Below are 25,168 nucleotides of genomic sequence, written 5' to 3'. Positions count from 1 at the left end.
GGGCACTATTCCTCACACTGACACCGATGACGAGGCACTATTCCTCACACTGACACCAATGACGGGGCACTATTCCTCCCACTGACACCAATGATGGGACACTATTCCCCCCCACTGATACCAATGATGGGGCACTATTCCTCCCACTGACACCAATGATCGGGCACTATTCCTCCCACTGATACCAATGATGGGACACTATTCCTCCCACTGATACCAATGATGGGGCACTATTCCCCCCCACTGACACCAATGATGGGGCACTATTCCTCCCACTGATACCAATGATGAGGCACTATTCCTCCCACTGATACCAATGATGGGGCACTATTCCTCCCACTGATACCAATGATGGGGCACTATTCCTCCCACTGACACCAATGATGGGACACTATTCCTCACACTGACACCAATGATGGGGCACTATTCCTCCCACTGATTCCAATGACGGGGCACTATTCCTCCCACTGACACCAATGACGGGGCACTATTCCTCCCACTGACACCAATGACAGGGCACTATTCCTCCCACTGACACCAATGACGGGGCACTATTCCTCCCACTGACACCAATGACGGGGCACTATTCCTCCCACTGACACCAATGAAAGGGGCACTATTCCTCCCACTGACACCAATGACGGGGCACTATTCCTCCCACTGATACCAATGATGGGGCACTATTCCTCCCAATGACACCAATGACGTGGCACTATTCCTCCTACTGCAAAATTACAGTTATGAAGTAGCAACGAAAATAATTTTATGGTTGGGGGTCACCACAACATGAGGAACTGTATTAAGGGGTCGCGGCGCTAGAAAGGTTGAGAACCACTGTTCTACAGCCTTGTCCAGCTCTCCTAGAGTAACGGCCTGTCTCCAGGAATCTCCTCCATGCTCTGGAGACACAGCAAAGCTGCTCAATAGGCTCCTTCTTCAGGTCTGAAGAAGGAGCCTATTGAGCATGCTCCGCAATGCATTACCGCCCCCTTCATCTGGTACATCTGATTCTGCTGTCCAAGCTTCATTTTTGATGCACTGGCACATCCTTGACTCTACTTCCTGATCCTATAGGCATAGTTTGCTGCTGGACAGCTGGATGTCCCACCTGGATCTAATTACCACACCATGAGTCTTTTTAACCGTTTATCTTGTAAGTGCAAATTTTCCATTGTTTACTAAATAAATTGTCAATACTGCACTTAGAGGCGCCTTCCTCTCTTTTTCTTTTTATAGTTCCTAATCTGGAGTACCCCACTCATCTCCCTCATCCCCACTCTTCAAAAATAAAAACAACAAAAACAAAACCCCTAGACTGATTATTCGAGAAACGGGTGAATGAGCCTATGTACCTGGCTATGGGCAAAGTGTTTGGGGAGGACCTGGACAGTATTCCAGCAGCTCCTACAGGAGATATATATATATATATATACTGAAATCTTTTCTTTTTTGGGGGGGGGGGGGGAGTAAACATAAAAAACTAAAATAATGTGGTTGCATAATTGTGCACACCCTCTTATAATTGGGGATGTAGCTGTGTTCCGAATTAGGCAATCACATTTAAACTCATGTTAAATAGGAGTTGGTACACACCTGCCATCATTTAAAGTGCCTCTGATTAACCCCAAATAAAGTTTAGCTGTTCTAGTAAGTTTTTCCTGTCATTTTCTTAGTCACATTCTACAGCAAAAGCCATGGTCCACAGAGAGCTTCCAAAGCATCAGAGGGATCTCATTGTTAAAAGGTATCAGTCAGGAGAAGGGTACAAAAGAATGTCGCAGGCATTAGATATTGCATGGAACACCGTGAAGACAGTCATCAAGTGGAGAAAATATGAAAATATGCAGCAGCAGTGACATTACCAAGAACTGGACGTCCCTCCAAAATTGATGAAAATACGAGAAGAAAAATTGTCTGGGAGGCTGCAAAGAGGCCTACTGCAACATTAAAGGAGCTGAAGGTGTATCTGGAAAGTATTGGCTGTGTGGTCCATGTGACAACAATCTCCCGTATTCTTCATATGTTTGGGCTATGGGGTAGAGTGGCAAGATGGAAGCCTTTTCTTACGAAGAAAAATATCCAAGCCCGCCTAAATTTTGCAAAAACACATCTGAAGTCTCCCAAAAGCATGTGGGAAAATGTGTTCTGGTCTGATAAAACCAAGGTTGAACTTTTTGGCCATAATTCCAAAAGTTATGTTTGGCGCAAAAACAACACACACTATATTGCCAAAAGTATTGGGGCACCTATCCAAATAATTAAATTCAGGTTCCAATCACCTCCATGGCCACAAGTATATAAAATCAATCACCTAGGCATGCAGACTGCTTCTACAAACATTTGTGAAAGAATGGGTCGCCCTCAGGAGTTCAGTGAATTCAAGCGTGGTACTGTGATAGGTTGCCACCTGTGCAACAAGTCCATCCGTGACATTTCCTGGCTACTAAATATTCCACGGTCAACTGTTAGTGGTATTATAACAAAGTGAAGGAACTGGCAGCAACTCAGACATGAAGTGGTAGGCCACGTAACATGACAGAGCGGGGTCAGAGCATGCTGAAGAGCGCAGTGCGCAGAAGTCACCAACTGTCTGCAGAGTCAATAGCTAAATATCTCCAAACTTCATGTGGCCTTCAGATTAGCTCAATAACAGTGCATAGAGAGCTTCATGGAATGGGTTTCAATGGCTGAGCAGCTGCATCCAAGCTTTACATCACCAAGTGCAAACCATCGGATGCAGTGGTGTAAAGCATACCGCCACTTGACTCTAGAGCAGTGGAGAAATGTTCTCTGGAGTGGTGAATCACACTTCTCTGTCTGGCAATCCAATGGACATGTCTGGGTTTATTATTATTATTACATCGAGTTTATATAGCGCCAAAGGGTTTGCTCAGCGCTGTACAATAGGGGGGACAATACATGGCACAGTACAACAAAAACAGACAGCGTACGAGGGGTAAGAGGGCCCTACTCTTTCAAGCTTACAATCTAGGTGGGAGGGGGTAGTGGAACAATAGGAAGTGGCTGAGGGGAATGAAGTGGCTGAGGGGGATGAAGTGGTGGGAGGAATGAGAGAGGATGGCCGTTAGGTGAGGGTGGGGTAGGCTTCCCTGAAGAGATGGGTTTTGAGGGAGCGCCTGAATGTGGGGATGGAAGGCGACAGTCGGATGGATTGGGGCAGTGAGTTCCAGAGGATAGGGGAGGACCTGGAGAAGTCCTGCAGTCGTGCATGGGAGGAGGAGACCAGGGAGCAGGATAGAAGGAGGTCCTGTGAGGAGCGAAGGGTACGGGTAGGGTGGTACTTGGGGATCAGGTTGGTGAGGTAGTCAGGGGCAGTGTTATGAATGGCTTTGTAGGTCAGGATTAGAAGTTTAAATTTGATGCGTTGGGCAATCGGGAGCCAGTGGAGGGAGAGGCAGAGGGGGGTGGCAGAGGTGGAGCGGGTGGTGAGGTGGATGAGTCTGGCCGCTGAGTTCAGGATGGTCTGGAGCGAGGAGAGCCTGCACTTGGGTAGGCCAATGAGAAGAGAGTTGCAGCAGTCAAGGCGTGAGATGATGAGGGAGTGTACATGAAGTTTGGTGGTGTCTGGGGTGAGGAAGGCACGTATCTTGGCAATATTGCGGAGGTGGAGCCTGCAGGTGTTTGCAAGTGAATTGACATGAGGGAGGAAGGAGAGGTTCGAGTCAAGAATGACGCCAAGGACTTTGGCTTGCGGGGCGGGAATGATAGTGGTGTTGGTGGTGGTGATGGATAGGCTGGGGGGGGGGGGTGTGGGCAGGGGGAAAGACGAGGAGTTCGGTTTTGGAGAGGTTGAGCTTGAGGAAATGGAGCGACATCCAGTCTGAGATGTCGTTTAGGAGATGAGTGATGCGGGCGGAGATAGTGGGGGTGAGGAGAGGGGTGGAGAGGTAGATTTAGGTGTCGTCAGCATAGAGGTGATAATTGAAGCCATGGGTATCTCTGATGCCAAGGGAGAGTAGTTTATTAAGGAGGAGGGGGTGGTCGACTGTGTCGAAGGCCGCAGAGAGGTCCAGGAGAAGGAGGACAGAGTAGTCGCCTTTGGCTTTGTAGTTTAGTAGGTCGTTAGTGATTTTGAGGAGGGCAGTTTCAGTGGAGTGTAGGGGACGGAAGCCGGACTGTAATGGGTCAAGGAGGTTATTGTCAATAAGGTGGGCGCTTAGGCAATCGTAGACTATGCGCTCAAGGAGCTTGGAGGTGAGTGGCAGCAGGGAGATGGGTCTGAGGTTGTTGGGGTCCGCGGGATCCAGGGAGGGCTTTTTGAGGATGGGGGTGTTATGTGCATGCTTTAGGGGGGAGGGGAATGCGCCAGTAGAGATTGAAGATGTGGGTGAGGGAGCGGATGAGGGAAGAGGGGGGTGACCGGAGGAGTTGAGAGGGGATAGGGTCCAGGGGGCAGGTAGTGAGGCGGGCTTCTGAGAGGACCTTGACGATTTCCTCAGTAGTGACAGGGCTGAGGGAGTGCAGTGCAGGGGGGGTTACAGTGGGCGGGGCCTTGGGAGAGGTGGAGGGCAGTGCGGTAGTGAGGGCAGAGGAGGGGGGAGAAGAAGGGGTGACGGGGGTGGGGAGGTAGATTGCGAGTTGACAATGTCCTTACGGATAGTGTCAATCTTGTTACGGAAATGGGTGGCAATCTCGTGGGCGGTGAGTGAGGTACTAAGTGGAGGAGGGGGGGGGAGAGAGCAGGGAGTTGAAGGTGGAGAAGAGTCGGCGAGGGCAGGAGGAGAGGGTGTTGATTAGGTTAACAAAGTAGGCCTGCTTCGCGGCGTGGAGGGAGGAGGTGTAAGTGAGGAAGGCAGATTTGTAGAGAGAGAATGCATGAGGGGACCTGGTTTTGCGCCACAGTCTCTCCAGTGTTTGGCGGTTGCCAGGAGAATGGTACTTGTCTGACGGCATTGTGCCAAGTGTAAAGTTTGGTGGAGGGCGGATTATGGTGCGGGGTTGTTTTTGAGGGGTTGGGCTTGGCCCCTTAGTTCCAGTGAAGGTGTCATTATACCAAGACATTTTGGACAATTTCATGCTCCCAACTTTGTGGGGACATTTTGGGGATGGCCCCTTCCTGTTCCAACATGACTGAGCACCAGTGCACAAAGCAAGATCCATAAAGACATGGATGAGCCAGTTTGGGGTTGAGGAACTTGACTGGCCTGCACAGAGTCCTGACCTCAACCTGATAGAACACCTTTGGGATGAATTAGAATGGAGGGTGTGAGCCAGGCCTCCTCTCAGTGCCTGACCTCACAAATGTGCTCCTGGAAGAATGGTCAAACATTCCCATAGACACTCTCCTAAACCTTGTGGACAGCCTTCCCAGAAGAGTTGAAGCTGTTATAGCTGCAAAGGGTGGGCAAAGTAGTTATTCTTGAGGAGTCCAGATGAAAGAACCCTCAGCTCTATTAACCCCTGCCACACCAGAAGTTGATGATGGTGAGGGTAAAAAGGGATTGAAGGAGGAATATTTAAACTAAAGCAGGAGCCAGCAACACAAGAGACATATTACACAGATATTAAGTAAAGTCCCTTGTGCTGATTTTTTTATTTGAGTAAACTTAGGCTTTTATAGGTTACAAATTATTTACATTATGCATATTTTTATATCATGACGAGTTTGTGTTGAGGTCCCAACCACCATATCTCAATTAAAGCTTTTTAAACTGATTTATTTTAATGACCTTTTTAACAAAAGCTAAAAATATTTTACAACAGCAGGAAAAATATTTCTTTTAATAAATAGCAGGGTTTTCCAACCTGCAATTGTAGCAAACTGTGGCATTCGGTTTTATATACCAACTACTAACATGACTCACCATCCCACTCACTGAAGAGGGCTATTTTAATGAGAGTGACTTTTTAGGAATACTTTTACCTGAAGATTGACCAATCCATCAAATCAAAATGACTCCTTTTCTGCGAAAGTCTTCTTTCACAGGGAAGCCAGTAATGCACAAACTATACCGAGAATCACGGCGTGCTTTCAAATTCTGTTTGTTTTGGAGTTGTTTTGGAGTCCAAAATTTAATTTGAAAGAGACTGGAAAAAGTTTGTTACGTGTGCTGAGTGGGAATTCCCGGGCACTGCGAGGAATGTGGGATAACATCCAGCTCTGTGTGGAAACAGTGAGTGGGTAGCAGGGGAGTTGCCTGCGAAATGTTCTCTGTACAGAGAGCTCTGTAGAAGCTTTCACAAGGAAAGAACACAAAGCAACAAATAAGTTAGGGAGAAGTGGATGGGATCAGCCAAGAACCCATCCCTGGTACAAAAAAATAAAATAAACAACTCCCAAAATTAAAGTGTTAGTAAAGGCTACTTTTTTTGTTATAAAAAAGTAGTTATACAGTACTTACCTGCTCTGTGGAATAATATTCATGATATCCATTACCATCCTCATCTGGATGTCCCCCACGGGCACTGTCCACTTCTCCCTCCTTTGGGTGCTTCCTTAGCAAGCCGAGTGCTATGGGGCTATAGGCGTGCTCCCACGCCAAGCGGTTTTCATCCACATAGACACACACAGCACCAGTAAGCTATGTTCCTGCTCCCTCCTATGGCTCCCACTGCCCTTGGAGTCTACTGTGAGACCAGGATGTATGAGGAGCATTGCTGAAGCCAAGACAACTTTGAAGCTGTGACAAGAGTCAGGTAAGTGTTTAGGGACAAAGAAGGGCGGGGGGAAGATGGAACATTGGGGCCTTTATTATCTTAATGCAGAGAATGAATGAAGATAAAAAACATTTTGACTTAAGAACCACTTTAAAATTGAGATACTTCTAGCGCATTGAGTAGAAAGAATGTGCATCATTTTTAGTGGCAAAAACCAGTGGATTATAAAGATCTTCTCCAATGATTCCAAAGTTACACTATCACAGCTCCCTATACCAAAGGTTGCCAAACTTTCTAAACAAAAGGGCTGGTTTACTGTCCTTCAGACTGTAGGAGGGCCAGAGTGGCCAATGGGAGTAGAAAATGTCTCAGCGTCAGTAAAAGTAAAAAAAATTACAGTGCTTGTAGTCAGTGGAAGGTGGGGAATGGAAGGGATAGTGTCCAATCATTGGTATTAGTTGGAAGAACAGTGTACCATCCAGTGGCATCCCTAGGGGGGTGCTGGCCGCACCGGGTGACACCATCACAGGGGGTTCAGGAGCAGGATGCCGGCACAATGACAGCTGCCCCCACCCCAGTGTAGCGGTAAAATGAGTATCCCCTGAAGCAACTGCGCATATGCCACTTTCAGGACGAAAAAGCCAATCGCTGGCTCTGTGCTAAAGTCGGAGATCGGCTTCATTGGTCTGAAACCGGCACATGTGCAGTTGCTTCAGGGGATACATATCTTCAAGGGATACTCATTTTACTGCTACACCGGCACCGCTCCTTCCTCTCTGGAGGGGTGACACCATGTGTTACCACACCGGGTGACACCAACCCTAGGGACGCCTCTGGTCCCATCAGTGGGAGGAATAGTGCCCCATCATTTGTGTCAGTGGGAGGAATAGTACCCTATCATTGGTGTCAGTGGGAGGAATAGTGCCCCATCATTTGTGTCAGTGGGAGGAATAGTGCCCCATCATTTGTGTCAGTGGGAGGAATAGTGCCCCATCATTGGTGTCAGTGGGAGGAATAGTGTCCCATCATTGGTGTCAGTGGGAGGAATAGTGCCCCATCATTGGTGTCAGTGGGAGGAATAGTGCCCCATCATTGGTGTCAGTGGGAGGAATAGTGCTCCATCATTGATGTCAGTGCGAGGAATATTACCCCATTACTGGTATCAGAAGAAGGAATAGTGCCCCATCCTTGGTTTTTGTTGGAGGAATAGTGCCCCATCCTTGGAATTAGTTGGAGGAATAGTATCTAATTGTTTCTATCAGTGGGAGGAATTGTGTCCCATCATAGGTGTCAGTGGAAGGAAAAATCCCCCATAGTTGGTGCCAGTGGAACAAAATAGTGCCTTGATGTTGGTGTCAATGGGAGGAATAGTACCCCGAGGGCAAGATAGAGGCAGGCAAAGGACCGTATTTGAAGCTTGGAGACCACTGCCCTATACTAACACAATGATGCAAACAGCATTGCTGATGTCTTCATGTCAGCCCTGTGGCCTATAATATGAAGGTCTGCTTCATGCAGATGAGAATCTGAACAGGAAAATGACCCAGCATGTCACATGACCAGCCTCAAAGAATCTGGAATAGTATTTTTAACGTGTGCTACAGAGAAAGTATTTTTTTTTTAAACAGCATAAAATACAGCAATGGGGTATGGGAGGCATAAACTTGAGGGTGGGTTTTAGGAAAATTGGTCTTTGTGTGCCCAGAACACAACACAGGTAGGGATGAGCAGAACTGCCCTGGGTTCAGTTCAAGCAGGGTTAAATTAACTTAAAAAAAGTTCAGATACTGAACTCGAACCCCATTGAAATCAATGGGAGCTGAATCTGTCAAATTAAAAATACCAATTGTCTAGGCTAGTAGGCAAAGGAGTTTTTATTTTGCTGACAATGTAAACTGTATCATTTTTTTTCTTTTTAAAAGGTCACTTTTGCTGTAGCACATCCTACAGCAAGAATGAAAAACAATGTGGGAACAGTACCCCCCAAAATGCTGAAATCCCTTGAAAACCCTTCAGCCTGGGTTCACATATGTGCGGTATATTGCATGTGATTCACACAGGAACCGCACTGCATTCCTGTGTAAATCACATGTGATTTGTGTGTGGTGCGCTTGGAGCCATACATTTTGTATGGCTCTATTCGCACTGCACCTGCATCAAAAACGCGCAGGACCCTTTTTTGGGTCCAAACTAGAATCAGATCAGATGGGTATTCCTACCTATGCAATCCGATTCTGCACATCGCACCGCGTTTTGCGGACTACTTCCGGGGTGTTGTTAACATACACACCCACAGCAGTTCACATGAATAGGGTACGATTCTGATGCGGTACGGAATTCGCACTGAAAACGCTGTGAATTCCGCACCGCATCAGGGCTTAAGGAGGATTCTGTGCAAAAAAAACCACAAGGTCCCCCTAAAAATTCATACCAGACTCTTAATCCAAGCATGCAGCCTGACTGGCCAGAAAAGGGCAGGGGGGAGACGAGCATGCGTCCCATCCCTACTGACCCATACCAGACCATATGCCCTCAACATGTTGATGAGGACACTGAATCTATGCAAGTTTCCTGCTATGCATTGCAATTGCACTGCTCTTGTGATCTGCAGTGGGTGTGCATGCAATCCTAACAACCCAAATGCAGGTTGCAAATACAGTGCATTTGCCTGCAACAGAACGTACGGTACAAAATGACCATGCAATCTGGTTGCGTTGTAGTTCCAAAATTGCTGCATGCACGCGTTTGGTGCTACGTGGTGCAATCTGAGCCCATTCAAAATGAATCAGCTCAAATTGCACCGCACTGAATCGCATGTGAATTGAACAGGAAGGTGGTGCAGTTTCTGTGCAATTCATATGCAGTTCATAGTGTGAACGGAGGCTAAGAGATTGGTCTCTTCCCTTGATTTGCATAGAAACAGTCTCAAATTGGAGGAGAACTATCCTCCAGAGAAAAGAAAGGGCACTGCTGTACATTGTAAATCAAAAGTATAGTGGACCTAATGGGGAACTAGTCTCTCAGTTACCCATCAGGCTCCACCTACCCCTAGTACAAAACTGCTCATCCATGCACCTGTCAGTGTGGTGGGCGCAGTGGCAGGGAAGGAAGGAAATGCATTGCACTTCAGTGCAGGCACAGAATTACATGAATTGGGCGCAAGCACTGGCACTTTCAGTGCTGCACCCACACAGATTTCTAAAGGGTGTTTATGACACCCTTTATGAATTTACTCCAAATAAACCTACACTTAGTATGAAGATTTGTTTATTTGTACATCTATTCACTCTCCAGAGTCCATCAGCTTTATATTTGATGACAACATTGTTACATTATATCTAGAGATTATATTAGTTCTGCCATATGAAACCATAGAAAGGTTTTCCTTTAGTTTATAATGGAGTCCTCCTTTAGTTCAATATAAACTTCATAGCCAGATTATCCTGAAAAAATTCCAGCATGTTCATTGTACTGTAACATTTCCAACAGAAGAACAGCGTACATTTGTATAATGCATAAAAACTGAAGATTGTGTGTTTTAATATTTTATTTTCACTCATAAATTTGATCTGAAGCACTTATTACCTGATCCCACAGGCGTTACATAACGGGGTCCCATCCTCTGCATCCCGCCACAGAGGAGTCTTCTGCGTCTTACAAGAAGCACATCGCTTAACTCCTAAATAAGGGAATTCACTATCATTATACAGTGTAGTATGATTTTTATCATTGTATAGATTGTATCATTATATGGTAAAGTGTGATCATTATCGGTGTATATATACTTGGTGTTATTATACGGTGTGATCATTATCGGTGTATATATACTCGGTGTCATTATACGGTGCGGTGTGATCATTATCGGTGTATATATACTCGGTGTCATTATACGGCGCGGTGTGATCATTATCGGTGTATATATACTCGGTGTCATTATACGGCGCGGTGTGATCATTATCGATGTATATATACTCTGTGTCATTATACGGTGCGGTGTGATCATTATCGGTGTATATATACTCGGTGTCATTATACGGAGCGGTGTGATCATTATCGGTGTATATATACTCGGTGTCATTATACGGAGCGGTGTGATCATTATCGGTGTATATATACTCGGTGTCATTATACGGTGCAATGTGATCATTATCGGCGTATATGTACTCGGTGTCATTATACGGAGCGGTGTGATCATTATCGGTGTATATATACTCGGTGTCATTATACGGAGCGGTGTGATCATTATCGGCGTATATGTACTCGGTGTCATTATACGGAGCGGTGTGATCATTATCGGTGTATATATACTCGGTGTCATTATACAGTGCGGTGTGATCATTATCGGTGTATATATACTCGGTGTCATTATACGGTGCAGTGTGATCATTATCGGTGTATATATACTCGGTGTCATTATACGGAGCGGTGTGATCATTATCGGTGTATATATACTCGGTGTCATTATACGGTGCGGTGTGATCATTATCGGCCAGCACAGTCACCCCTTCTGCACACCCATTGTCCCGGCCCTGCCTATACCTGTGAGAAAATCCACTAGACAATTTAGGGCAGCAGCTGCCGCCATTCCTCTGCAAGTGACCCCCACCCCTGGACATAATCCTTTCTTGCTCTTGTGCCCAGGGGCGGACTGACAACTCATGGGGCCCCCGGGCAATAGGGGATCATGGGGCCCCTTTGTCCTCGCCCACAGTCAAACCACATCCAAAAAAGCCTATGAAAGGTACCAGGGGCATCTCATGGGGCCCCTTACTGACCACGGGCCCTCGGGCAGTGCCCGAGTTTCCAAATGGTCAGTCCACCCCTGCTTGTGCATCTCCCTCAGAAATTTCCTCCTCTCCAATTGGTGGCACCAATTTGACGGATTAAATAATTCCACCAACTCCTCATTGCAGGTTTGCTGGGCTATTGCAGGATGCAGGGAGGAGGAGGAGGAAGAGAGTGTGTTACCAGCAGCTAAAGACAACTGGCTGCTGTACACTTAGGAGGAGGAAGAAGGCTTTGTCAGCCACTAAACTACCTCTTATGCATGTTGAGGCTTTATAGCACAAACACCTTGAAACCAAAAACGTAGACATGAGTGGCCTCTGCCCCACCACTGTCCTGTCTTGGAGAACTCGCTCACCCCTTTACTTCCCTATGCAGAACTTCTGCCTCTTACTTTATTCCTGCCTAACATTTATAATAAGGCAGATTGCCACAATTTTATGGCAGCTACGGCAGTAAGGGGAATAAATAAAGGGCAGCTTTACAAAAAAATAAAAATAAAAAATATACCTCCAGAAAAATAACAAAGAAGACAATTGAAAAAAAAAAGAAAAAAAAGAAAAAAAAAAAAAAAAGCATTAAAAAAGACTTCAAGAGTGGAAGACTGAGGGGAAGTCCTCCCCCCAGCTTTACCATGTGACCAGAGCTGAGGAGGAGTGAAGGGCGACCTCTCTCTACTCTGAACTGCCATTGACAAGCAGAAGTGGTGCTGCCATGCTAATTCTATAGCCACTGCAGTGCCACACAAAGCAAAAAAAAATGTGAGACCTGGGGCAGCCCACAAAAAATGTGAACATGTGACCCTGAGTGCCCAGCATTAGCAACAGGATGTTGCGATCATAATTGGCATATAGGTACTCAATCAGGGTCGGACTGACAACCCATGAGGCCCCTGGGCAATAGGGGATCATGGGGCCCCTGTGTCCTTGCCCAAACTCAAAAAAGCCTATAAAAAAGGTACCAGGGGCATCTCATGGGGCCCCCTACTGACCCCGTGCCCAAGGGCAGTGCCGCCCGAGTTTCCAAATGGTCAGTCTGCCCCTGTACTCAGTATCATTGTACAGTGTGATCATTTTTTGTGTATATGTATTCGGCATCATTATACGATGCAGTGTGATCATTATCACATGGTGATTATAATCAGTGTTTAGATACCTCCTTCCATTAAGCCCAGTTTACTGGGACATTTATAAACCTTCCCTTATAAAAGACAGGCATTTACAAGCTTTAAGAGCAGTCCTGAAATTTGTTAAATGCCTACTGAAGTTTGCCAAATTTTTTTTTAAACCACAGCCAGACCTTTCATTAAAGATCGACATCCAAACTGCAGAGTAAAGTGGACCAGTCAATTGTGCTAGCAGAGAATGGGACTTAAAGGGTCAGTTCACCTTTTCACAAAAAAATGAAAAAAGGTGAACTGACACCCTACACCCTCCCCAATCCCCCCACCCCTCTGCAGGTGAAAAGCTGTCAGTGCCCACACAGTCCTAGCAATCCAGGGATTTTAAATCCCAGCTCTTCTTTCCCTTTTTTTCTGTAGGGCTTCCGGGATGGATCAGAGCAATTTTGAGTGGTGAGAGTTACCGGAAGCTCTACAGAAAGAAGGGGAAGAAGAGCAGGGGGGTTTTGAAATGTCCAGACTACTACACCAGCTGTGTGGGCATTGACAGCTCATCAACCATGGAGGTAAGTACAGCAGGGACTGGGGGGTGGAGAGGATGTAGGGTGTTAGTTCACCTTTTCATGTTTTCTGAAAAGGTGATCTCACACTTTAGCTGGTCATACACAGTTTATTTTTGTTCAGACAGATTTCTCCATCCACACAAATGGGACATTTGGGACAGCGCAAGTGTCAAATTTTGATCAGTGTATGGTCAGCTTTAGTGAAGACTTTAGCAGACATGGAGGCCGTGTATACAACTTAAGATTAGTGATGGGCTCAATGTTCGACTCAAACATCGGCCATTTATGTGTTCGCCGAACACACGAAAAGTAAGGATGTTTGGCGGGCTGTTCCCCCACCGCGCCCCACAATGCACTGCACTCTGATAGTGCATTGTGATTGGCCAAAGAAATGCACCTAACCACAGCTTTGGCCAATCACAGCACAACCAGCATGCCCTGGTCGATGGCGTCACAAGGGAGCGGGGGTCACCCTGCGACGTTACCGGATGTCCCCGCCCCTTAGATATTTAAGAAGTGTCAGACCGGTGGAGCAGTCAGATGGTGGGAACCAGTGTCAAAAACTGAGCCTTTTTTGTTTTTCCTCTTTTTGGGTTGGCAGTGGCGGCGGGCATCATGATTGATGTTGAATCTACTTCGGGGAACATTTTATATTTTATTTTTGTTGTTTTAATAAAGGACTGTATACTGTTATTTTTTACACTACACTCTTTTTTTTTGTAAATGAGAAGCAGTACCATGTACCCCATATTCATTCACATGGGGGGGTGGGATCTGGGGCTTCCTTGTTACAGGGGGCTTCCAGATTCTGATAAGCCCCCTGTCCACAGACCCAAAGGCCCTTGTGCCCATCAACATGGGGACAAGGTGATTTGGGGGGGAGCCCCCACCTCATAGCACCCCCCCATGTTGAGGGCATGTAGCTTGGTATGGTTCGGGGGGGGGGGGGAGCGCTCGCTCGTCCCCACCATTTCCGGATTTGCTGGGATGCTTGCTCGGATAAGGTTCCGGCAGGGGCAGACTGACAACTCATGGGGCCCCCGGGCAATAGGGTATCATGGGGCCCCTGTGTCCTTGCCCAAACTCAAAAAAGCCTATGAAAAAGGTACCAGGGGCTTCTGATGGGGCCCCCTACTGACTCTCTGTCCTCGGGCAGTGCCCGAGTTTCCAAATGGTCAGTCCGTTCCTGGGTTCTGGTATGGATTTTGGGGGGGGACCCCATGCCATTTTTTTTTTCATTTTGGTGTGGGGGTTCCCCTCAAAACCCATACCAGACCCAAAGAGCTTGGTATGGATTTTTGGGGACCCCAAGCCATTTTTTTTTAAGGCAATTCTTTTTTTTTTTACTCAGCTGTCAGCAGGGAACCCCACTGACAGCAGGTTCATTACTGCATGGTTTTCACTACTAAAATACCACAAGACTTAATACAATAACTCATGCTGTATTTTAGTACAGTAATTTTTTGTGAAAGCCAGTTTTTTTTGCTGTGCAGTTTACTGCACACTGGGATGTGGTAAGATACCACTTAGTGAATTGCCCCCTGGGTTTGAAGTTCTTTGTTGAACTTTCATTAGGTTTGAACCGAACATTGGGGTGTTTGGCCCATCACTACTTAAGATCAGGATTCCTAGGGCTTCACAGAAACAAAGAAAGGGATTTAACATTTATACAGGCTCTCTTCATCAGAACGTTAAAAATGCCTTACTGAAACAGGTCCTAAACAGTAAAATAGATACAATATATCGGAGTTGGATCACATACTTGCTGTCTGTATCTGATCATCATCTGAACCGCTGGACAGTGAATTTGATTTACTCCGGAGTCTGGATTTCGTGCGCTTTGTCCAGTTTCTTCCCCTGCTGTAGAGAAATCAATACATTAGCTCTTAGAATGCATGCAATGTTGGCACTCCCGTACATGTCAAGTAACCAAGGGTTTTCCCACACTTCCTAATTGTATAACTTTGCTGTATGTCCATTTCACTAATTTTCTGTTTATTTTTTTTTCTTTTAGCTGATAATATTTCAGCTGTAATAAACCAACATCTCCATTGCTTTCATTTTGGGTGGAGAATTGTGCATGCTGTGGAATAGTTGAAATGATTAGGTATCCCTTTGAAGTAAATAAAAATACAGTACAACATAGCTCAAATTGTGCACTAAAATTTCACCAGAGTGTCCCTTTTCTGAAACACAAAACAAAAATGAGCTTCACATTCAAAGCATTTCCTTGAAAATGTTGACCTTGAACACAACTATGAACAGGGCTGGAGGTAAACTAATGCTCTTTTTTAGCAAGCATTATCCAGTGCATAGCTCCCAAGTGTCCCTGATTTGGAGGGACTGTCTCTTTTTTGGGACGTTTGGGTCAGTTACCGCATGCCATATGAAGGTCCCATCAGGGGCATATTTACCACAAGGCAAACAAAGAATTTGCCTAGGGCAGCATCTTTCGGGGGGGGGCAACAGCATCTTTCAGGTGGCAGAAGCATTTTTCAGGGGAGCAATGATGCCCCCCAAAAGAAGGGATGGAAGAAGGGACACATGCAGCATGGGAACCAGGTGGGATCTGAGAGATGCTGCGGGCTGCTTGATGTATGTATGTAGAGCTTGACTCTTGTTCCTGGGGATGTCTGGAGCTGAGAAGGTGAGTGTCTTTTCTCTCACAGTCTCGCAGGTTGGGGGGGGGGGGGTTACCAGTGTATTGGGGAAGGTGGGAGTGGAAGGCTCTCTTGGGTGGGAGTGAGGGTGGGGGCTGGGGTGTTGTTGGTCAATGTCATGGGGGGGGGGGTGCTGGTCGTCGTCAGGGTCTCTCCATGGGAGGGCAATTTTTGTGTTGCCTAGGGCAGCACGAAACCTAAATACACCACTGGGTCACATGAGTCATTTTTTGGAAATATCACTTTAGAAAATAAGAGAGTCAATTCATCAAAGTAAAAATATAGAATGTGAGGTAAATACTGCAAATTTGTTAAAATAGTGAGATAAATACCGCAAAAAGCATGAGATAGATCATTAAAGTCAGACTACTCCAAAGACATGCTGGTAGGTTAACTGGATCCTGTCTAAATTGTCCCTAGTATGTGTATGTATGAATGTAAATTAGGGACCTTAGATTGTACACCTCTTGAGGGTTAGGGACTGATGTGAATGTACAATATATATGTAAAGTGCTGCGTAAATTGACAGTGCTATATAAGTACCTGTAATAAATAAATAAATAAATAATAAATTACTGAAAAACACACTTTTGTTATTTATCTCTTGGTGTTTGCTGGCAGTATTTTAGAAATGTACAAATTAACAATTAGAGTAACTCTGCACTGACCAGAATGTGAAACATATACAATTTATCAATGTGAAAATGTTCTATTCTGAGCACAAGCGTGTAAATAAATTGGAAGGCAGATCGTTTTTGTGAATGAAAGCACAATGTTTTCATAGTTGCAAAATATTATTGTGTGCCTTCTAATACACTGTTAGCCTGCAAAAAAAAAAAAAAAAAAAGAAACGGCACAAAACAATGCCAAAAACAATGCAAAATTTAAGCGATAAATATTGCAAAACATTAAATATTTAACGCATTCTGTAAATGCAGATTTTTTTAAGTGAAAGGACTACTTTTGAGATAAATACCTCATGAGTTATTTGAACTCCAAAATTCCTGCGGTATTTACCTCTTAGTGAATTGACCCCAAAGTCCCTCTTCATTTGTCATTTATTTTGAGATGAGAAAGAGGGACACCTACTAGTAAAAGGTATGTAGGCAAAACCCTCCAGTGCCTTTTTTTACCACTACATTCCCTTTATACTGGCTTTTGAAATGTATAAATACAAGAATTTAGAAATGGGTTTAGCACTACAAATCACCTTTTCATAGATAAATTGTGCAGTTTGTTAACAGATATAATGTACATCAGTTCAAAATAAATCTGCCTAAATGTTGTAATTGCCAACTGTCCCAAATTTTGCAACACAACCTCGCCCATATTTGAGTATATTTGAGTTACTGATCATGCATAGTAACTCAAAAAAATGGGCATTAACTGAGGGAATTTCACACACAAGTGGGCAATTCCTGGAAAACTGAGGATAGGATCACCCGGAAAGTAAGTACAACCTGGATGGGACCACATGGAAGGTGGACTTGTTAAGTGCAGTCCATGCGCAGGGGTGACAGTGTCCTGGGGACTGGGGAGAATATGCTGTCAAGTATGGGGAGGGGTGTAATTGCAGAAATGTCCCAGAGCATAACAATCACTGTCATACCTCTAGATGCTCAAATAACATCTGATACATAAAAGAGTGGATTTACAACTTTGCATCGTGTTAATGCACGTTAAAACCCAATGTGTTCAAATAATGTGCCTTGCCATTATTTCAAATGCCATTTTTATTGGGAATTTTTTTCTATTTCTTCCTGGTCCATATTCTCATCGTCATCATCATCATCTGTATTTGAAGAAACATGAATAAGATTTCTTGTAAAAAGGTGTTTGTGAGGACAGAATTATGGAAGTTGACACTTCTGATTAATTTTTAGAGGCATTGGGGGAGATTTACTAAAACTGAAGCACTCAGAATCTGGTGCAGCTGTGTATGGTAGCCAATCAGTTTCTAACTTCAGATTTTTCAATTAAGCTTTGGCAATACAAACTGGAAGCTGATTGGTTCATATGCAGAGCTGCACCAGATTCTGAATGCACCAGTTTTAGTAAATCTCCCCCACTACATTTGCACATGCCATCCCATTTAGCAGTACCTGCACAGTCTGTTGCAATTTCTTTACTGCTCCCTCTCTCCTGTCACCACTTTCTAAAAATACCTAGATAGCAGTTGTGAAACCTCAGACTAGAAATCAGACTTTGAATACTAAGGTGAGTTTCTCAGCATACTTTTCCCAATGGCTAGAACTGGTAGGAGGTCAAACAGAAAACGTATTTCAGCTAATGGAACAAAGCTAATTTGAACATATCTAAAGAGTATTTCTACACAGAATTTTCACAGCTGCTATATCTAGGGATTGCTCTATGAGACAGGAGAGAGGAAGCAACAGCTTGTGGGCTGGGCAGGTGCTACATACTTGCTGAATACATAAAACTGTATGCCCACAGGAGTTTTTGGTATACGCCAGGCAGTGGGCGGGGTCACCCTTCTGTCCACACACTCATCAATGCCCCAGGACTAGATGGGCCCCCATTCATATCAAATCAATCTTAAGGTGGCTCCCCAAATGAGCCATGCACTGAGTGCAATGAATGTATGTATTGAATCCCAGTAAAACATGCTGTCCCGTGTCACTGCATACAACCTGACTGTGAACTGTAGCATTTAGGAAGGATACTGGTGAGCCTATGCCCACTCCACTCAGCCAGTGTACCTCTGGCCACCTCACTCCCAATGACAGAATGGGGTCCCACCTGCCCAAACCTCATGCATGCACTCAGTTAACTCCTTCTTCTCTCCTGTACCAGGTGGTGAGGCTGGTGTCTCTGTAAGGCAGATTTGGTTCCATTTGCCATGGGAGGGAGTCAGAGCACTGACCCCCTCTGTACCGGAGGACACCTCACCTTGCCCATGTACCATGGTTTATAACAGGCTGCTATTCACTTTACACCAGTCCTTAGTTACCCATGGCAACTGCTTACTTCCTTCCCTCCTGATGCTGAGTTAATCCCTTGTATTGGACTTGCTTCATACCCCACATGTGCTTTTACTGACTCAAGTTCATTTATATGCCATTTCCTTCATGCACACCTTTAAAAGTAACTTCAGACCAGGCTCAAACTTTACTGAATGTTTTCTGCAGCATTACAGCTCAAAAATCAAAACACGGTCCAGTGCATCCCATTCCTAACTCACTTTCCCAATCTATGGCTGCCCAGGCATAGCTTTAGGAGGGTGAGAGTCCATTAGCTGGGGAAAGTCCATAGTGTGGAAGTTCTCCGGGAGGCCAGTGATTTTGTGCAGACTACAGGGCACAGCAGTCCCCTTCCATAGCACAGCATCTTCAGAAGCCTAGAAACCCAGAGAGCCTTGCTCCTGGTACCCAGCCTTCCTCCATTATATATGACACACAGGGTGGGTGGGGCTCTTGATCTTCTTCCCATGCAGCCACAGTGGATAGACCCCTGAGCAGACACTACCCACCTTTTATGTGCAGCACAGTGTAGAGGGCAGAGCCTATAAAAGCCTAGGAAGAATGCAGAACCCAAGTTACCCCTTCTCACCTGGGCAGCCAAGAATCCCTGTCTAATAGCAACACCACTTGTGAGCACCTGCTTACAAACTGACCTTCTGTCTGATGGTGCTGACATGGTTTCAGGTCCAACACCACTCGGCAGAGCCAGCAGCATAAGTGCAAGGAAGTCAGTCTGTCCACCTCTATAAGGGGAACATTCTTCCCACTTACCACAACCAATGTAAGAGGCATATTCCCACACAAAATTCTCCATCTGCAACAACTGCAGCCTCAGGAAAAAGAACATTTGCTTAAATCTCACCATAAGTCTCCTAACCCTACCACCCTATCTCCAGCAGCATCCTTCACAAGGTCTTACAATGTCTGTTTTGCGGCTGCTGGAGTGGAAGAAAAAAAATAGTTCTTTAATCACCATCAACAGCACCTCAATGCCAGATTGGCAAAACTGTTGGCCTTATAGATGCTCTTATTGCATCTGGTGGAGACAGATTTATTTGCCTGGAAGGTCTCCCAACAGCATGTGGAAATTACGGTCTCTGTGTCACTCTATCACACGGTTAGCAGCAGGGTCCACATGACTACAGACACATGATCCAGCCAGCATGGGTAGTAATGTTACATCTTCTTCATAGCCCACTGGGTAAATTTGCTGTCAGCTGGGAAGAATACAAAATGGGGCACACCACTAAAGGTGTTGGTGCTTCCCTGTGTCATACAGATTGGTGATGATTACTATGCAATCACTCCCCCCTTATTCTCAATGGCTTTATCTGGTGACTCCTCAGAGCCACCAGTGCTCCCCCCCAAATTTCCCAGGGCCTGGGACAGAAGACACACTAGAACACAAATTCAAGCAGCTCTTCAAGGGCAGGCTGAAGGGTGGGTGTCCCTATACCATCTTGTACAAAGTTAGGTTGTGCATGACAATGGCACAAACCTGCTGGCTGTTCTTCGGCAGGGAAAGGTCACACACATATTTTGCCTGACACATGTCCTGAACTTGCTGGAGCAGTGTTTCCTTGCTTTTAGGATGTCCTTGCTTTTAGGATGTGTCAGAGGCCCCCCCATCAATATGCATCTCTATACACCAGAGGCCCCCTATACATGAGAGTCCTCATCACTTCTGAGTCATCCCTCTACATTAGAGGTCCCCTATACATGAGTTCCACATCACATTAGAGTCCTCCCATCACAGAGCTCCTCAATCACACAATCCCCCCATCACAGAGCCCCTCCATCACACAGTCCCTCCATCACATAGTCCCCTTTGCCGCAATTAAAAAGTTCCCCCTTCACATCAGAGTCCTTTTGGCTCCAGCAGTGCAGCCAATGGCAGGAGATGGAGGACATTTGAGGAGGTGAACTTCCATGTTCTCCTAAATGCTGCCTGCCCAAGATCAGAGTCATCTGTTGCCATGGTTAGGGTGTACTAGTTATCACTATATAATTGTATAATGCTGTGCATCCTGGCCCCAGAGCATCATTGCTTGTTATGCTACGCTATGCTACTGGCAGCTGGCCTGTCTATCCCTTGGCAATTCATGATGCTGATCCAGAGCAACTGGGTCCAGGCTCGCTGCACCCTGGGAGGACCCATACAACACCCTGTTTTTTTTGGGGGGGGGGGTTTAACATGGAACCCCAAATTCTAATATTTACCACAATTTGCTTGGTTGAAAGACAAGAAAAGGATATGTCTGTGATGTCACGACTGTCATTTTTTAAATAACAGGAATCAAACCTAACAGGAAGCATCTTAATAGATGAAGCAAAGCAGACATTTCTTCTCTCATGTTCATACAGTGGGCCCTTAGCACCATAACTCATTCTTTGGTGGATCATGCCACAGCTTATACAATTCCCTAGTGAACCCCTAATGTTCCACATTTGTGTTGTGTACCTGTAAAATGAAGTAACAATCAGCCGATAATCATCACATTTTTCTTTCTCAAAGCAGAGGTGCATCTGAAACTCAATACCCTGGAAGTTGGGGTCTGTCTTTTCCATACTTCTCATTGGGGTCTTCTGCTTCCTGGGAGTCCTCTGGAAACACCTCATGTTATCTGATGATCCATCGATTATTGAGCTTCCTTGAGATTGATCTCCAGTCTTCTTCACATTCTGTACTTTGCATAAGGTACTAAAGTGGCATTCTTTACACAAAGGTTCGCTATTTGTATTAGTGTTTACCCATTCTGGATCCACTGGCTTCTCAATATCTTGTTCCTCAGTGGATGGTAAGCAAGATCTATCCAACTTAAGAATATGATTGTTAACCTCAAGATGTCCCCTGCAATCGTTCTGAACCTTTGACTGTACAAGAAATTTGCTGTCTTCTTTTAGTCCTAGTTTAGTTAATTGGTTGCATTCCAAATTAATACGATTCAGAATCTCCATAGCTTTGCTAGAAGGGCTTTGGGACCTTCTGTAGGAATTCCTTAGAACAGAGGTCCGGTTAAAGTCATTGATCATAATACGGCCATTCTGAGCATGGTACTCCTCATTTTCAAATGGAATATTTTTTACACTTTCTTCCAATAGACTCAAAACAGTCTGTTCTGAAACCTGTACCATACATGACATTCTGTGCTCGGAATGTTGCAAATTATTGGATTGGCCCTGTGAATGACACCACTTCTCAGCCTTCCCTTCAGAGAACCTTTAAAGAGAAAAGCAAAATAAAGTGACTAAGTTTAAATCAAGGGATCACTGGGCAGTCAATCTAAATGTTGCTGAACCTCAGTCACACAGCCGAACACAACATAATTGGAAACTTATTGAATATTTGCAAAGATACTCTTGGAGGGGAATTTACACAAAGTGGAGCAGACAAACTGCAGCATGCTAGCCTCTAACTTTAATTTTCAAAGCTTAAAGTGTTTCTAAAGGCAAAATAATTTTTACCTTAATGCATTCTTTGCATAAGGATAAAGAACCTTCCAATGATACCTTGTAATGCATTCAATAAAAGCTTTAAGGAAAAAAAATATTCCATTATCTACGTCCACATGAACACCCCTGATAATACACAGCTTGCTATTTAAAGCCTAGGGAACTGGGTACAGCAATTTTACTTCAATCCTCTGCTCTCACAGGCCCCTCTGTGCTTCTAGACTGGTTCCTGCCACCTCCTCTCCAGGGGTGTAGCATAAGAGGTTGCAGGGGTCACAATTGTGACTTGCCCCATGCTCCAGGTGGTCAGTGCAGCTTCCATGTACACCTGGATATATGGGGGGAGGGGAAGGTCGGTGGGGTCGGCATATAAAGGAACAGATCCCCTCTATGTTCCTCCTGCAGCCTTTCAGCAGCTGCAGGAGGAAAATGAAGGGGATTGGTTCCTCTAAATACTGCCCCCACCATGACTCCTATCAATGTTCTGCTGTCTCCAGGACACTGTGTGATCTACTAGCCCCTCCCTTGTCCCCTGCAGCTCTGCCAGGTTCCCCCCTCCCCTCTCCTTCAGCTGCTGCAGGGGATGTGTCAGGATGGAGAGTGGGGCAGGGGTTGGTGACTGTCATTTACTGGGCCCTTCCTTGTCTGAATAGACAAAGTAAGTGATCCGCATTGATCACTGACTATATCCATTCACAACTAAAGCATAGCAAACTGTGTTTACTATGCTTCAGTGTGTGAATGAATGGGAAGCTCTGTACAGGGATATCCCTGTCCATTCATTCTGTGCAGCAGAGGCTGCAGAGATGGAGATTGAGGGCTATGTCCTCAATCTCCTTTCTCTTTCTCAAAGGTGAAACATCATATGTCTGTTTAGACTCCTGATATCTCCAACCTCCCCCCCCCCCCCAACAAGGCTCCTAAAATTTTGAAAAAGTGATAAAATAAAATGGTAAATAAATGAAGTAACAAAAATTAAAAAAAAAATCTATTGACCAGTAGCAGAACTACCAGGGTCACAAAGGTCGCACTTGCGACCAGGCCCTGGCCTTCCACCACTTTAGGAGCCTCAAGATGGTAGAAAGGGGGCCCACTGCAGAACATGTGAAAGAATCCCACTGTGGGACCGTAATAAAGGTCCCTGCGACAGGAGTAAAGGGACCTGGGCCAGGGGAGCCCTTCATGGTTTCTCACACTGGAGCCCCGAAGGTTCTAGTTACGCCTCTGCACGTCTTCCCTACACTCTGGCAGTCTAAGATCCTGTGGCATCATCAAGACTGATGCAGGGATCATAGCCCTTCCATAGTTGTGAGGGCACTGAGGGACAGTGCACTGCTGGATTGGAGGGGAGTGCCATTTGCCAGGAAAGCAGAGGATCAGATAAACTGCTTTCCAATCCTCTGGACTAAATGAGCATTTAACCCCTGCATTGAGGCAGCAATGGAGGACTTTCTAGTTTTCCAGAGTTCAGCTTTACCTGAATAAGCTGAAGTTGAAAGCTGATTCATTTTAGTAAATTATACCCTAAATGGTCACTTTTTTTTCTGAAATTACAGTAAATATCATAATGTTTTGATTTATTTGGGTTTTTCATTGTATGTTATGTTGATGGGGCCTTTCTTTTGAGTTTGGTGTGCTCAAAGTGCAGCATCCATTTTTACTGACCATCAGTTCTTGAAATTGCCTTTTGTTCTTATCACACCACTGTATTACTTACATTGACTGCACCCCCAATTCTCATGTTAAAAAAAACATTTGTCATTGAAGCACACTGATTCCTCACATTTTTTACATTTTATTGTTCTTTTGAGTGCTGCTGCACTGTATTGCTGTATAACTGTTTAAAATCAATAAATATAATTTATAAAAATAAATAAATAAGATTTGTATGAAAAAAAAACGACATTGGTAAACAGTGGTATATATCCCCTATAAGCCCTAAAAATGGGCAGGTACATGAATTGGGTGCCGGCATTGGCACTTTCAATGCAGCAACCCAACGGATTTCTAAAGGGTGTCAATGACAATGTCAACGGGGGGGCTCTGAACCTCCTCTTGTGTGGTCCCCTGCTGGTGCTCTGGGTTCCTCCTCTTCTGTGTCTGCCTTCATGGTAAGCTGCTCGCTATGCAGGCAGACATATGGGCTCTCCCGATCTGGGCTGTTTGTGTCCATAGACACACCGCACGGCTCAGCCCCACCTCCTGCCACACTGGATTTGATTGACAGCAGCAGGAGTAACCAGAAAAGCCTGTGAGACTAGGAGGAGGAGAGAGAAGACTTGCAGCCTGGGCACAGCACTGAATTGATAAAGGTAAGTGTTAGGGTGGGGGATGGGGACAGGCAGTGCAAGGTAAAAAAAACCTTTAGCCTCCAATCACATCTAGGTGTTTTGTATCACAAGCAGAATCGCCGCAATCCCAAAACGGATGTATCACCTCTCACTTGTTCAGGTGCCATTCATCTTCAATGGCATCTAAACGTGGAAGCAATTCTGCCACAATTGTCACGCAATAAATCGCTCTGCAATTGTGGCAAACCACATTGCATGAAGCTTGTCACCCAAAAATCGCACAGAATGACACCCGCGTTTAGGTGCCGTTGAAAATGAATGGCAACTGATCAAGCGAGGGGCAATTTGTCAGTTTTGCAGAAAATGTTGGGAGTTGGGAATTGCAGCAATTCTGCTTGAGATACAAAAACACCCAGATGTGAATGGAGACTTCGTGTTTACAAACCACTTTAACTATGCCCTGTAATGGCGTAGAGCAGCGGTCTCCATACTGCAGCCTGAAGGCTGGATGTGGCCCTTTGCTTGCTTTTATCTGGCCCTTGGGGCATTGCTTCCCCACTGTCAGGAACAGTGGGGCATAGTTCCTGCCACTGACATCAACAATGGGGCACTATTTCTTCTACTGACACCAATGTTGGGGCACTATTCCTCCCACTGATACCAATGATGGGGTACTATTCCTCCCACTGACAACAAT

General features: G+C 45.3%; 1 protein-coding gene across 1 annotated transcript in view; it reads right to left on the bottom strand.

Annotated features, from left to right (window-relative positions):
- ZGLP1 (zinc finger GATA like protein 1) overlaps positions 1-25,168 on the bottom strand; it is a 49,165-nt gene that overhangs the window by 8,031 nt on the left and 15,966 nt on the right. Inside the window, exons 2-4 of the mRNA XM_089657645.1 lie at positions 21,189-21,947; positions 14,849-14,946; positions 10,204-10,297 (exon numbers count right to left, since the gene is read on the bottom strand). Of these exons, the coding sequence (XP_089513771.1) occupies positions 10,204-10,297; positions 14,849-14,946; positions 21,189-21,947 (951 nt within the window). The remainder of the gene's footprint in view (positions 1-10,203; positions 10,298-14,848; positions 14,947-21,188; positions 21,948-25,168) is intronic.

This window comes from Staurois parvus, unplaced genomic scaffold, assembly GCF_062004578.1.
Source record: "Staurois parvus isolate SC_StPar_1 unplaced genomic scaffold, SC_StPar_1.0 ptg001014l, whole genome shotgun sequence".
NCBI lineage: Eukaryota > Metazoa > Chordata > Amphibia > Anura > Ranidae > Staurois > Staurois parvus.
Note: the sequence above shows the minus strand (reverse complement) of the source record. Positions and strands in the feature narration are given on the sequence as shown.